The sequence below is a fragment of the Cyprinus carpio genome, chromosome A22 (assembly GCF_018340385.1).
Source record: "Cyprinus carpio isolate SPL01 chromosome A22, ASM1834038v1, whole genome shotgun sequence".
In the NCBI taxonomy this organism is placed as follows: domain Eukaryota; kingdom Metazoa; phylum Chordata; class Actinopteri; order Cypriniformes; family Cyprinidae; genus Cyprinus; species Cyprinus carpio.
In genome coordinates this window covers 3,082,111-3,097,432 of record NC_056593.1, presented here as the reverse complement: position 1 = coordinate 3,097,432, position 15,322 = coordinate 3,082,111, and the positions used below count along the sequence as shown (strand labels likewise).

Below are 15,322 nucleotides of genomic sequence, written 5' to 3'. Positions count from 1 at the left end.
GCTTTTATTAAATACCATAATTTGCTTGAATTGAACCGTCTACCATCTTTTGCTGAACTTTTATTACTCCTGCGAACAGAGGAGGACAGAGAAGCAGTGAAGGAGCAAAGAATGAAACAGCACCTTGGAGGAACTAAACAAAAGGTAACCACTCATGCTCAATTTGTAAACAGGCCAATTGAAGAACCAAATCTGTGCACTGCAATAACAAATTTCACCAAGGAGATTTCACACCAGATGACAGTCATTCAACAACAGCTTGCCGCTCTCAACGCCGGTCAGAATTAGTTTCTTCCAATCCAAAACCTGGGTTTTGCTTTCGCTGTGGGGAGGATGGCCACATTAAGCCTCAGTGCCAAATTAGTTTCTTCCAATCCAAAACCTGGGTTTTGCTTTCGCTGTGGGGAGGATGGCCACATTAAGCCTCAGTGTGATTCTGATCCGAACCCAACACTGGTTAGCGCCAAGCAAAAGCAGTTTCAAGACAGGCAGCAGAAGTGGCAGAGACAAAAATCCATCTGAAAAGAAGCATTTAAACTAGCTCCAGTTCCTGTCCTGGGACACCCAGGGGCTAAGCAGGCCCAAATTTGTCCCACCAAGAGTAAGCTTCCTGTCAACTGTTCTGAGTTGCAGTCTACATCAAGGAGAGTGCTAAAAGGACTTACAGGATCCAGATGTACTGCTGATGTCCAAGTCACCGGTCACCAAGGTCCCTGTCTTCTGGATACCGGGTCCCAAGTTATGACCATTCCAGTTTCCTTCTACAATGAACATCTCTCCCATCAACCAGTTCAACCCTTGCACGTGCTACTCCACGTTGAAGGAGCAGCAGGCCAAAATGTTCCATATCTTGGCTACATTGAAACTACAGTGACTTTTCCTAAAGACTTTGTGGGAAGCATCATCACTGTTCCCACTCTTGCACTCATTGTTCCTGATGTCAGACCAGGATTTCCCACCTCAATCCTGATTGGCATGAACACTCTCGAAACGCTCTACTACCAGTTTCGGCAAAGCGACAATTCTTCCTTCCAACCAAATGTATCCAGTTACCGAGCTGTACTACAAACTCTCCAAGTGACCTATCAACAAAGCTGCAGCGGCCATCTTGGATTTGTAACTCTGCTCAGTAAATCCTCTGTGCTTGTTACTGTTGGCCACACCGTATTGCTGAAAGGCTCTGCTAAAGTCTCTGCCTCAGCAAGTCAGTATGCTGTCGTCCCACATCCGGATTCAGGCCTGCCGGGTGGTTTGTGCGTTAGCAGCTGTCTTGTCGCCATGACAACGCGTTTCCCTTACCAAGTACCTGTTATGGTGAGAAACGAATTGGAGCAAGACATCTACATACCACCTTCGACCATCATAGCAGAGCTGGGAGCGTATGAGTGCATCGTCTCAGAGCAGCATGTGACCAGTTCCTCAGCACCTGGGACCAACGGCACTCCACTAGTTTTCAACTTTGGGGAATCGCCATTACCCCTGGAATGGAAGGAAAGAATCACCACCAAGTTGAATGCAATGTCCAATGTCTTTTCCCAGCATGACATGGATGTTGGCTCTGCTAGTCATGTGAAACACCATATTAATCTCCATGACAACACTCCATTCAAGCACCGAGCAAGACCCATTCATCCTCAGGATATAGAAGCTGTTCGCAAACATCTGAGTGAGCTTCTAGATGCCGGTGTTATCAGAGAATCTGAGTCACCATTCTCGTCGCCTATAGTTGTTGTCAAGAAGAAAAATGGAGATATTCGACTATGTATTGACTACCGCAAGCTCAATTTGCAGACTGTAAAGGACGCATATGCATTGCCTAACTTGGAGGAATCGTTTTCTGCACTCATTGGATCCAAGTGGTTTTCGGTGCTAGACCTCAAATCGGGTTATTACCAAATTGAAGTGAATGAAGCAGATAAGCCAAAAACAGCCTTTGTCACACCTCTCGGATTCTGGGAATTCAACAGAATGCCCCAGGGAGTAACCAACGCACCTTCAACCTTCCAAAGGTTAATGGAAAAGTGTATGGGTGATCTCCATTTGGAAGAGGTTCTTGTGTTTTTGGATGATTTGATCATTTTTTCTAACACGCTTGAGGAGCAGGAGAGCCGTTTGCTTAGAGTGCTGAGGCGTCTACGAGAGTATGGATTGAAACTATCGCCTGAAAAGTGTAAATTCTTTCAGACATCAGGCAAATATCTAGGACACATTGTTTCTGAAAATGGTGTTGAGACCGACCCAGAGAAGGTATCTGCACTAAAATCCTGGCCAGTTCCCACTAATCTCAAGACCTTAAGATCCTTCCTGGGATTCGCAGGCTATTACCGACGTTTCATTAAGGGGTATTCAGCCATTGCAAAGCCTCTCAATGACCTGACCCGCGGATATTCTTCCACAAGAAAGAACTTAAAACCCCTTGACTTAAAGGTCCACCAGTTCAATCCAAAGCAACCCTTTGGTTCTCGGTGGAGCCCTCCCTGTCAACTTGCTTTTACTACCTTGATTGAGAAACTTACCAGTGCACCAGTACTGGGGTTCGCTGATCCAAAATGCCCTTACATTCTTCATACGGATGCGAGCACCATTGGACTGGGTGCAGCGCTCTATCAAGAGCAAGACTTCAATCTTCGGGCTATTGCTTTCGCAAGCCGAGGACTCTCATTAAGTGAAAGTCGTTATCCGGCTCATAAACTTGAGTTGAGTTTTTTGCATTAAAGTGGAGCGTGACAGAAAAATTTCAGGACTATCTGTACGGTGCCAATTTTACCGTGGTTACCGACAGTAACCCTCTTACCTACATCCTGACATCAGCCAAGCTGGATGCAACAAGCCATCGGTGGTTGGCTGCACTCTCCACGTTTTCCTTCAAGTTGCAATATAGAGCTGGACGACAGAATTTGGATCCGGATGCCCTTTCCCACTGACCACAGGAAGACTTGCCCTGTGGCAAATCCGATGAAGAACTTCTCAATCAGTTCACCAGACAACATCTTTCCGATCCTGGCGACCCCTCAATTCCATCTGAGGTTGTCAATGCCATTTGCCAGAGTGGCCTCATCCGAGCGGAAGCAGCAAGCACTTTGATCGAGTCCCTGTCCATCATGGCAGATGTTCTTCCTGAGAGCTATACAGAAGATCCTGGGCTGCCTGTGGTTCCGACTCTGTCCCATCTTGAGCTCTGGGACAAAAAGAGGGCTGACCCAAATCTCCGGGAAGTCATACACCAGATGGAGAAAGGTGAGAAATTTCCTCCTACTGTCATGGAGGGGCTGCCTGAGATCTCCTTGTTGCTGAGGGAGAACAACAAGCTCAAACTGGTCGAAGGCATTTTCTACAGAAAACGACAGGACAATGAACAGACTTCATATCAACTTGTCCTGCCTGAAGAACTTCGTTCCACTGTTTTGCAGAGTCTCCATGATGATATGGGTCACATGGGGATAGAGCGCACGTTAGACCTCACTCACACCCGGTTCCATTGGCCCAAGATGTCTGCTGACGTAGAGCACAAGATAAAGACTTGTGGACGGTGCGTTCATCGCAAAGCTCTTCCTGAGAGAGCCGCTCCTCTCATCAGTATTCAAACTTCCAGACCACTTGAACTCATCTGCATGTATTTTCTCAGCCTTGAGCCAGACACTAGCAACACCAAAGACATCCTTGTGTTAACAGACCACTTCACCAAATTCGCCTTAGCCTTTCCAACCCCAAATCAGAAGGCTAGGACAGTGGCCAAATGTCTGTGGGACAACTTTATAGTCTATTATGGGATACCAGAATGACTACATACAGACCAAGGGCAGGACTTTGAGTCCAAACTGATCAAGGAATTATGTGAAGTGGCTGGAATCAAGAAGTGTCGGACTACACCATACCATCCGCAAGGAAATCCGGTAGAAAGATTCAACCGCACTCTGCTCAACATGTTGGGGATTCTGAAAGCAAAACAGAAAACGGAATGGAATGACTTCGTCAAACCCTTGGTACACGCTTACAATTGTACAAGGAATGAGACCACAGGATATACACCATATGAACTGATGTTTGGACGTTCTCCTCGCCTTCCGGTTGACTTGACTTTTGGTTTACCGCTGAGTGGAAAAAAACACCAACCTCATTCACAGTATGTCCAAAATCTTAAGTCCCGGTTGAAAGAAAGCTACGATATTGCCTCGAAGAACACCGCCAAAGCATCTGAAAATAACAAGGTCCGCTTTGATCAAAGAGTCATCCCTTCAAAGTTGGAGCCTGGAGACCGAGTGCTTGTGCGCAGTGTTCGATTGAGAGGTAAACATAAGCTCAGTGATAAGTGGGAGCAGGACATCTACGTTGTGGTGGATCAAGCTGGAGACCTACCAGTCTATACAGTGAAGCCAGAGCGTCGTGATGGTCCTAAACGTACTCTTCAGAGAGATCTTTTCTTACCGTGTGGTTTTCTCCCTGCTGTTGAAGAGCCGTCCATTGAGGCCAGTCCAGTTTCAAGGCCAAGAACGGGGCAATAGCGTGAGACTCCTCCTGATTCTGAGGTCCCTGAAGAGGAAGACTCTTCACCTGAACCAACAGTTCTCGGTCTGGACCCAAATCCTATGAAGTTCACTGTGGAGAAGTTTTACAAAAGAGCTTCATCCCCAAGTGTTGCCAATGATTATCTTCCTCCATCAATGATATCTGTGAGTGAACCAGCCATTGTTGATGAAGGGTCAGAGAGTGAGCACTTACCTGAAGAAGAGATTTTACCTGTGACCCCTGACCACTTACCTGAAGCTGAAGAAGCTGTAGCACCTGTTGAAACTGACTCACCTGAACATCTACTTGAGTCTGAACCCGAGGAAGAAGAGTCTGTTGATCCTGAGACGTCAGTCTCTAGTGTCTCTGAGCCCTTAAACTTTGATTTAACCCTTGATTCTGTAGAACCAGAACCCGGTTCAAGACGTTCTGTGCATCAACGATTACTGCCTAAAAGGTTGCAGTACAGTTCGCTTGGTAATATATCTGTGGTTCAAACTCTTTTACACAGTATATCAGACGCTTTATATATTAAATGTTTGTATATTGGTTCTGCCGTCCCCGTCCCTTTAATTTGCCTGTGTGGAGTATGTGCCTTGCGACCTCACGTAACCCCAGTCACGTGACTGTGCTTAGCCAATTGCGCATTTGAGCATGAGTGTTTAACCGGACTGTGGCGTCTTCCTCATTCAGAGGTGTGGCGAAGCCGATCGACAGCTGTGGACAGAACAACTTACTGGCTGCAGGGAATTCGTCGCCGCCATCAGGTTATGTTTACATAGAGGAACTGGCCAGGTTCTCTCTTTCTCTGTCTGGAGATGAATGATGGCGAGCTGAATTACTACGGCTAGGAGCCTACCATCCACGCAGCATCCACTGAACAGCCATCCTACTGGTTTGGTAGGAAGGTTGTCTGCAGCCTGTCCCCCACACATCCTTTCCCTTAACGAACAATAACCTATGGACTTATCAATATAAACTCTCATAAAACCCTTGTGGGTTGTCACGTTGGTCTTGAAGCAACCAAACATCGCTGGGACAGTTTTTTCTTTGTGACAGTTTTTTTTTTGTTCTTGTGTGTGGTATTTGCTGTAATTCCTATTGTCATATCTTACTTGAACAATAACCTCAGAGTGCACCTAATTATAACCGGTTCAACTGCAGTCTGTAAATATTTGGGGTTTTTCCTATTTTTTTTCCTTCATTATAATATATAAATATTGTTTAATCATGTTTCAATGCATGGTACCTGCACCAAATTTAAATTCATGTTTCTGTGTTGTTACTGACCACCAGCTCCTGTAGCCGAATTTAGACTTCTGTGATTTAACTAGCCTATATTGTTTATTTCCATAGATACCTATTCAACTTATTATAGCTAATATTAATTACATATTAATATTGGCTAGTAAGTCTCAAAGACCCGTTATACATGCATTTTCCAATTAAATAAAAAAAAATGCTTGGAGCTCTTCAGCACCTGAGTTTAATTTGGAAAAGTGTCTACACTGGACCAGACGCGACAAAAAACAGTAGAGCCCATTAAAATCAGTGAAGCTGTCTACACTGGATGCGGTGGGACACGGCACGACAAATCCCTGACAGTAAACTGCTGCTCATTTTATTTATGACATACTGACACAAAATTTAAATGATTTGCAACATGACTTTGTTGCATCCAGTGTACAGCAAACAGACTTTAGCTGCCGCGGCGTGACGTGGCAAAAGTAGCATCCAATGTAGACACGGTGTTAAAACAAGCAAATGGCACCCATTTGGTGGAATGGCTTAAGTAATATGATGTCGTGAGACCAAGAACAAAAGATTGAACAAGCCCTTGTTTTAGCTGGTCTCCAACACAGGTCATACAATTATTTAAAAAAAAGTGTTTTTGCAGTCTGAAATAAACTTGAAATATAATTTAAATTTTGTTATTTTAATGTGTTAATTTCAACATTCCAGTGTTATGGTCTTCAGAGGTGCATGACAGTATAGGCAATCCAATAATCACTTCTTGGTTGTATGAATGCAAATATATGCAAGATGTGAGTCAAGATGTGTGTTGATGTATATTATGGTGTACAATAAGCATCAAATAACCTACATTATAACATGTATGTTTGTCTGATGAGTGAATATGTAAATGTGAATGTGTAAATTGATGATGCTTTCATGCTGTTCGATCTGTAGAAAATCATTTTCACAGCACTTTCCTGTTGTATTTATGTATATTTTTGTCCCACTTTTCCAAAAACATTGATAATTATCTGTTCATTTATTTTCTAGGTGTGTCTGGTGCACACAGTGTTTCAGTGTCAGTGATGGAGGGAGATTCAGTCACTCTACACACTGATGTTAAAATAAACCAACAAGAAAAGATTAAGTGGTATTTTAATGACACTCACATTGCTTACATCAATAGAGATCTCAGTGATATCTGTACAGATGTTCAGTGTGAAGGTGGTGATGAGAGATTCAGAGGCAGACTGAAGCTGGATCATCAGACTGGATCTCTGACCATCATGAACATCAGAACCACAGACTCTGGACTTTATACACTTATGATCATCAGCAGCAACAGTGATAGTGAAAAGATCTTCAAGGTTACTGTCATTGGTAAGTTATTATGTTTAAAAGCAGGTTGTTTATGTTTAAATCACATCATTGTGTTTATTATACCAGTGACATTCAGAGCTGTTTTTCTCTTTACCTGCATCACTGAACAGAACAGAATTACATCTATATGAATAAAGACATATCCACAATTAACTTGATATTTAGCAGTTTATTTTTTCTCCTGTTTTGAGGAGATTAATATGCATAATTATTTTTACAGTTATTTTTTGTCCCAGAAAGTTCCTCCAGCAGCTGTTGGTTTGTGTTTCAGGTGTTCCTGCTGCTGGACTATGTGAAGTGAAGGAGAGAGATAATGTCACTTTAGATCCTGGTGTAATAAAAAACCCAGTCGATTCGATGACATGGTCTTTTAATGACACTTGCATCGCTGAAATCACTGGAGATCAGAGTAAGATCTGTACAGATGATCAGGTTAATTATAGTAATCAGAGATTCAGAGGCAGACTGGAGGTGAATCAAACTGGATTCCTCACCATCAGGAACATCAGAACCACAGACTCTGGACTTTATCATCTACAGATCAACAGCAGCAGATTCAGCATCACTAGGAGCTTCAGAGTTACTGTGAGAATTTCAGAACACATAATTTTTAATGTCTTTATGGCTTTATTGACTTTTTGATAATGAAATTTGACTCCTATTAATATGTATATTTAGATAATCTATTAAAGTATCTATTATTTACCATAAAAAAATCTATGACTTAAGCGACTGTTTCATTCATCGAGAGAGAGCCTGCAAGCGTCTTTTCATCAAGTACCATGCTCACACAATCCGTCCACATTAGAAAAATTCACATGTTGAAATCCAGCGTTTGTTCCGCATTCCTTCAAGAAGAGAGACAAATGCGAATGGAGCTTCTTAAAGGTAGAGTAGCTGAATTCAGAGAGGCTAGCAATAGCAAGTTAGCTATCCCACCCTCGCTGAAAAATAACTCTCCAAAGCCACGCCTCCTCCAATACACATGACCGCGCACAGACAGAGCAGAGGCTGACCAGCGTTGAATGCAGCGAAAACATTACAGTACAAAGCTCATAATATTACAGTAATAACGCCTTCCATTCTCGCTCGGTCTGCAGTAGAGTAATGGAACACAGTGATGACGAATCATGTCTGCGTGAACATGGTGCACAGAGGTGTGCAGATACACTGACAGGCATGTAGGACAGCCTATAGTAGCCCTCGGACCAAGCAATATGATTGGATGAACATTTTATGGTCCTCCTACGCCTTCCACAGACTCAAAGGGTGCTTTCACACTTGGTTTGTTTGCCTGGACCGAACCCGAGTTTGATTGCAGGATGTGCGTCCCCCCTGCCCCTGCCCCTGCCCCTGCCCCCGCTGGACTGCGTTTCATATTATGTTATTTGGGTCCGAACCGCACTTTGCGTGCGTCATCAAGCCAGTAGCTGTTTACCCCCGTTGCTTATAACGGCGGCGCACATACATTTTTATCAAATAATACGTCATTAATAGCGGTTCACTTCCATGATTTGGTATGACTGCGTTCACATCAGCAGCGAACCGTACCGAAGTTCACATAAACCGTACCCCAGACCACCTTTTTAAGAGCACTCGGGTACGGTTCGTGGGTGCGCACTAGGGCTGCACGATGTATCATTTAAGCATCGTCATTAACCGTACGGGCCAGCTGCTTATGGAGACAGATTAGTCTTGCGATGTAGGCTGTCATAGTTGATCCGTTATTCATTAACCGTACGGGCCAGCTGCTTATGGAGACAGATTAGTCTCAAATATAATTCACGCAAAAAACACGATTCACACATGCGTAGACAATTTCACATGCATGAAACCTAATTCACATACACACAAAAAAAAATCACGTGCGTGAAAAAAAAAAAAAATATTCACAAAAAGCAATTCACATGCGCAAAATAAAATTATATATTCATAAAATACATTTCACAAATGCAAAACACAATTCGTAGATATACAACTGTGCACAAAAACCTTTGAATGTTAAAAAAGTACGAGTGTCTGAATGTACAAATCGTCATTTACTACGAATCCACTCGGATTTGTGTGTGTGTGTTTTTGAGACTTTCCTGGCAGAGCTCTCTTCCCACGTGGGTCTGTCGTACTCTTTAGCCAATCAGATGCGAGCTTACCATTCAACCAATCATATCATAAGCCACTGAGAGTGCATTCAAGGAGCACGATTCTGCGCAATATGGATTAATTAGTCAAGTCAAGTCAAGTCAAGTCAAGTCACTTTATTGTCACATCACCACAGCACATGTGCCTTGGTGAGTGAAATTCTTGGGAGCGTGCACCAGAAATTGCAGAAACAGTTAACATATAACCATACAGACTTCAACAGGTGAAAATATGCAATATGCACATACATATAGTCAGTACACACAGTGTACTATTGGACATACTTACAGTTAGTACTACACATTTTACGCAATATGTACATACATACAGTTAGCACTACACATTATACACTATACACAGAATGTACACATTCTACATTATGTAGACATATATACGCATGAAAATATGCTAAGGTGCAACAGAGTGTACGTGGGCTGGATACAGAAATGTTATGGATGTGCATTGGATGGAATCCAGTGGTAGCAGGTAGATTATTGTGTTAAATAGTTCGGTGTTGAACTGTCAAAGTTAAAGTGCAGTGTGTGGCATACCATATTGTGGAGTATGCTGTAGGGTGTATTAGTTCAGACTGTTCATAAGTCGGATAGCCTGAGGGAAAAAGCTATCCCTCAGTCGGCTAGTGCGGGGATCGGATGCTGCGGAGACGTCTTCCTGAGGGCAGCAGAGAGAGCAGTCTGTGGGAAGGATGGCTGGAGTCACTGATGATCCTCCGGGATTTCCTTATACACCGCCTGGTGTAGATGTCCTGGAGGGAGGGAAGCTCACCTCCAACAATGTGGCTGGCAGTTGGCACGACCCTTTTCAGAGCTTTACGGTTGCCAGCGGTGCTGTTTCCAAACCAGGCAGTGATGAAGCCTGTCAGGGTGCTCTCTATAGTGCAGGTGTAGAATGATCTGAGGATGCTGGGGCTCATTCCAAACTTCCTCAGCCGTCTCAGGAAGAAGAGGCGTTGATGTGCCTTCTTCAGCACTGCATCAGTGTGTGTAGACCAGGTGAGATCCTCACTGATGTTAACACCGAGGAACCTGAAGCTGCTTACCCACTCCACAGGTGTCTTGTTGATGGTGATGGGTGTGTGTTCTCTGCTCTGTCTCCTGAAATCCACCACCAGCTCCTTGGTCTTGTCGATGTTGAGTGAGAGGTGGTTGTCCTGACACCATTTAGTCAGGGTGCTCACCTCCTCTCTGTAGGCCATCTCATCGTTGTCGGTGATCAGGCCTATCACCGTTGTGTCATCAGCGAATTTGATGATGACGTTGGAGCTGTGTGTGGCTGTACAGTCATGTGTGTACAGGGAGTACAGGAGCGGGCTGAGGACACAGCCCTGAGGAGCACCAGTGTTTGAGGGTCAGCGGGGATGAAGTGTTGTTGCCCATTCTGACCACCTGGCTTCTGCCTGTTAGGAAGTCCAGGATCCAGCTGCACAGAGATCTGTTTAGTCCCAGAGTCTGGAGCTTCGCAACAAGTGTGGCAGGCACTATGGTGTTAAATGCTGAGCTGTAGTCCAAAAACAGCATTCTCACATAGGTGTTCTTATTTTCCAGGTGGGAGAGAGAGCAGTGTGTAGGGTGAAAGCAATAGCATCGTCTGTAGAACGGTTGCTACGATATGCAAATTGTAGCGGATCCAGTGAGGCAGGCAGCACAGAGCAGACGTAGTCTCTGACGAGTCTCTCAAAAACACTTACTGAAGATGTGTGTGAGAGCAACAGGCCTCCAGTCATTCAAGCATGTGATTTTATTTTTCTTTGGTATGGGCACAATGGTGGATTTTTTGAAGCACGAGGGAACCACAGACAGACAGAGAGAGAGGTTGGAAATGTCTGTAAAAACACCGGCTAGCTGGAATGCGCATGCTCGGAGCACACGGCCTGGGATGCCATCAGGACCCGCTGCCTTGCGGATATTCACCCGTCGGAAGGATCGGGTTTACATCCGCGACAGAGACGGAGAGTGCACTCACCTCTTCTGCAGCAGCTGCGGGAGCGCTCTCTGGTGTGGGCGGTGTTGTGAGCCTCGAAACGAGCATAAAAGTTATTCAGCTCGTCCGGTAGAGAGGCGGCAATGTTCACAGTAGCTGGTTTGTTCCCTTTAAAGTCTGTGATTTTATTGATTCCCTGCCACATGCCTCTTGCATCGCTGGTGTTGAATTGTTCTTCAACTTTGTTTTTGTATTGTCTTTTTGCGGCTTTGATGGATTTCCTGAGATCGTAACTGGCTTGTTTGCGATCATCAGCGTTTCCGGATTTTTAAAAGCGGATGTCCGCGCTGACAAGGCTGCTCGAACATCGCTATTAATCCACGGTTTTTGGTTGGGGTAGATGTGGATTGTTTTTTGTCGGCACTACATCTTCTACACACTTCCTGATGAAACACGTTACAGTTTCTGAGTACGCCTCTATGTCGTAATCAGACGCTGCCCGGAACATGTCCCAGTCCACGTGATCAAAACAGTCTCGTAGTATAGCGTCTAATTGGTCCGACCAGCATTGAATTGTCCTGAGGGCGGGTGCTTCCCGTTTCAGTTTCTGCCTATAAGCAGGCAGCAGCAGAATTGAAGAGTGATCCGATTTGCCGAAAGGTGGGGCGTGGAGAGATTTGTAGGCGTCCCGGAAAGGAGAGTAGCAGTGGTCCAGTACACGATCACCACGCGTGTTGATGGTGATGTGTTGAGAATATTTCGGAGCTATTGTTCTGAAGTTGGCTTTGTTAAAGTACCCCCATAACAATAAACGCTGCATCAGGGTACGCGGTTTCCTGCTCACTTATATTCCCATACAGTTCCTGAGTGCCTGGTCTGTGTTGGCTTGAGGGGGAATGTAAACAGCGGTGATTATGACCGCTGTGAATTCCCTCGGTAGCCAGAAAGGCCGATACAGAAGCATATGAAATTCCAGATCAGGGGAGCAGAAGGATTTAATAGAGTGTAGGTTCCTTTCATCACACCACGAGTTGTTGATAAAGAAACAAACGCCCCCACCTCTGCTTTTCCCTGTGAGCTCTTTCGTTCTGTCCGAGCAATGCACGGAGAACCCCGGTAAGCTCGATGGCTGAGTCTGGAACCACTGCAGACATCCAGGTTTCTGTGAGGCAAATAATTGCATTGTCCAGTGACTGAACGTAAGCCATCAAAAACGTGCCCGCAGTTCACAAAGTTTGTTGTCCAGTGACTGAACGTAAGCCAGCAAAATGGATGGGAGAGGAGGTCGGAGGGGGACGACGTCTGAGTCTGACGAGGACGCCGGCTCTCTTTCCTTTTTCCGGCGGCGTTTCCTCGGTCGCGCCCGCGCAGCCCAGACAAAAAGGGCTTCTGATGCGGTGTCTGTAAACAAAGCGCCGGCGTTCAAGAACTCAAAGTCCGGTTTGCGTTCCGCGACGTAGGAACCAATGTTCAGAAGCGTGTGTCTATCGTAGACAGTTATGACAACAAACAACATCCAACACGTAGAACAACAAAAAACAAAACAAGTAAAACACCAGACGAAAAACTGCAAAGTTTACTCGGAGCTCGCAACACGGCCGCCATGCTCGGCGCCATCTTGGATACAGATGGCGCCATCTTGGATACAAATTAGAACGTAAATTAAGCCTTTACATCAGTTATCCCATAGACAGTAAAAGAAATGGACACAGCGACCCAATTGGAACTCAACTGAGACAAGTGAAGCCCATTTTTAGCGATTTTTAGCACTCCCATTTCTGACGCGCAGACTCAAACTAAGCCTTGATGACGTCAGCAACCTGTCTGACAGATGTAAATCTTCTAGTAGCTGTGCGTGCAAACTGCCATCGTTCATCTTGCAGACACGGCGATCTTGAGCGGGGAGTTCTTTGGCGTGAGTGAGCAGGAGTAGTATTCCTGATTAATTATTTTGTATAGTATTTTAAAATGTAACGCCCAGGGCTTCTATGGGCTTCTCTCTTGACGTCTCCCCGATTGCCGACAGACCCACTAAAGACACTCTCGGTGGCTTATGATATGATTGGTTGAATGGTAAGCTCGCATCTGATTGGCTAAAGAGTACGACAGACCCACGTGGGAAGAGAGCTCTGCCAGGAAAGGTCTCAAAAACACACACACACAAATCCGAGTGGATTCGTAGTAAATGACGATTCGTACATTCAGACACTCGTTCGTACATTTTTAAACATTCAAAGGTTTTTGTGCACAGTTGGATATCTACGAATTGTGTTTTGAATTTGTGAAATGTATTTTATGAATATATAATTTTATTTTGCGCATGTGAATTGCTTTTTGTGAATATATTTTTTTTTCACGCACGTGAATTTTTTTTGTGTCTATGTGAATTAGGTTTCATGCATGTGAAATTGTCTACGCATGTGTGAATCGTGTTTTTTGCGTGAATTATATTTGAGACTGATCTGTCTCCATAGCTGCTCCCCGGCCCTTGACGAATGTGATTCGCGGATTAATTGCACAACTTAACCATCATAGAGTGAAAGTTTATCATTTGCATGTGTTTTTAAGTCCTGTCAGTTTAACAGGGCGCATATAAGTACAAGCAGAGAGAGAGAGAGAGAGAGAGAGAGAGAGAGAGAGAGAGAGCCCCGCCCGCGCGCGCGCTCACCTTCACCTTCACCGTCTTCAAACTACACGAGCGCTGTCTTGCTCTCTTTACCTCGCGCATATTAATCAAAATCAATTGACATGATGGTGTAGAACAAAAAAAAAAAAAAAAAAAAAACTATCCAGTGATGAAATGTTTTCTGTGTTGTCAAATCTTGTGCGATATCCTAAACTGCCGAGATAATTACACAACGCGTGCCGTACACGTCTGATTCGCGAACTAATGATTCCTTTAGTTCTGTCCAACAATAAACTCACAAGACGTATGAATCGGTGTATAAAAAAAAACTGTAACACTTTACAAAAATGTTCTATTTATTAAACTATTTAACTACATTATTTAACATTTACTATTACTAAACTGCACTTCTACAACATTGTTAATTTTAACATTTAGGCTATAGCCTTCATTGTTGAAATCAAAAGTTGTACAGTATTTGTTAACATGGTTAATGCACTGTGAAGTAACATTACCAAACAACAGCTGTGTTTTTATAAACTAAGATAAACAAAGATTAATAAATATAGTAGCAAAAAGTATTGCTCGTGGTAAGTTCATGTTAGTTAATATGTTAACAATTCAAACCATATCCTAAAGTTACAAACAAATAAATTTACTCTAATTTAAATAATACTCTGATGTTTAAATCATTTAAAATGAGAATGTAAGTGTGCTCACCCCATTTTTGTTTGTAAGAAAAAAATTAGATTAGATTTCATATCGCAATATATATCGCAGAGAAATAAAATATCGCAATGTCATTTTTTCCCAATATCGTGCAGCCCTAGTGCGCAGCCGAGTTCAGAAGAACTCTGACGTCAATCAAACCCGGGTGCGCACCAAAAGTGCTAGTGTGAAAGAACCCATAGTATCCTTAATACATTAATCCTTTTCTTGTCCTCTAGGGGGCGCAGTGCAAGGAATGGACCATAAAGATGCTTGTGCACCATCCTCAGGAATACGTGTCACTGTTTTCCGTGGCTCTATCAATGTCTCTGATTTGATGCAGGATATTTACAAAGGGTAAGTATTACAAACAGCTATTATACTGAGAGGAAAATATTGTCTTTATTATGCAAACTCGGTGTTTAATTATTTGTGTGTGATTATTTTTAAAAGGAGACCAGGTGAAAAATAAGCTCGGGCATCTGTCAAAAGTCCAAGGATGGGGTAAAATTAATGCAGCTTATTATTATTATGAGATTCTCAGCTGTGATTTCACTGCAGATGTGTGTGTGTGTGTGTGTGTGTGTGTGTGTGTGTGTGTGTGTGTGTGTGTGTGTGTGTGTGTGTGTGTGTGTGTGTGTGTTTGTATGTGTGTGTCTGATGTGGCTTCATTCATGTCATTTAATAACAAATTACCATTATATCAGAAAATATAACAGCATTTCTGCTCTTCTGATAAAAAAAAAACAAACAAAAAAAACAATGGTGCACATACCTTTTTATTCA

General features: G+C 43.6%; 1 protein-coding gene across 1 annotated transcript; it reads left to right on the top strand.

Annotated features, from left to right (window-relative positions):
• The first annotated feature begins 6,808 nt into the window (after positions 1–6,808).
• Positions 6,809–14,894, top strand: LOC122134983. Its single transcript, XM_042712367.1, has 3 exons — positions 6,809–7,122; positions 7,394–7,707; positions 14,776–14,894. The coding sequence occupies exons 1-3, from the start codon at positions 6,828–6,830 to the stop codon at positions 14,872–14,874; spliced, it is 708 nt and encodes a 235-aa protein (XP_042568301.1). The 5' UTR covers positions 6,809–6,827; the 3' UTR covers positions 14,875–14,894.
• Positions 14,895–15,322: the final 428 nt, after the last annotated feature.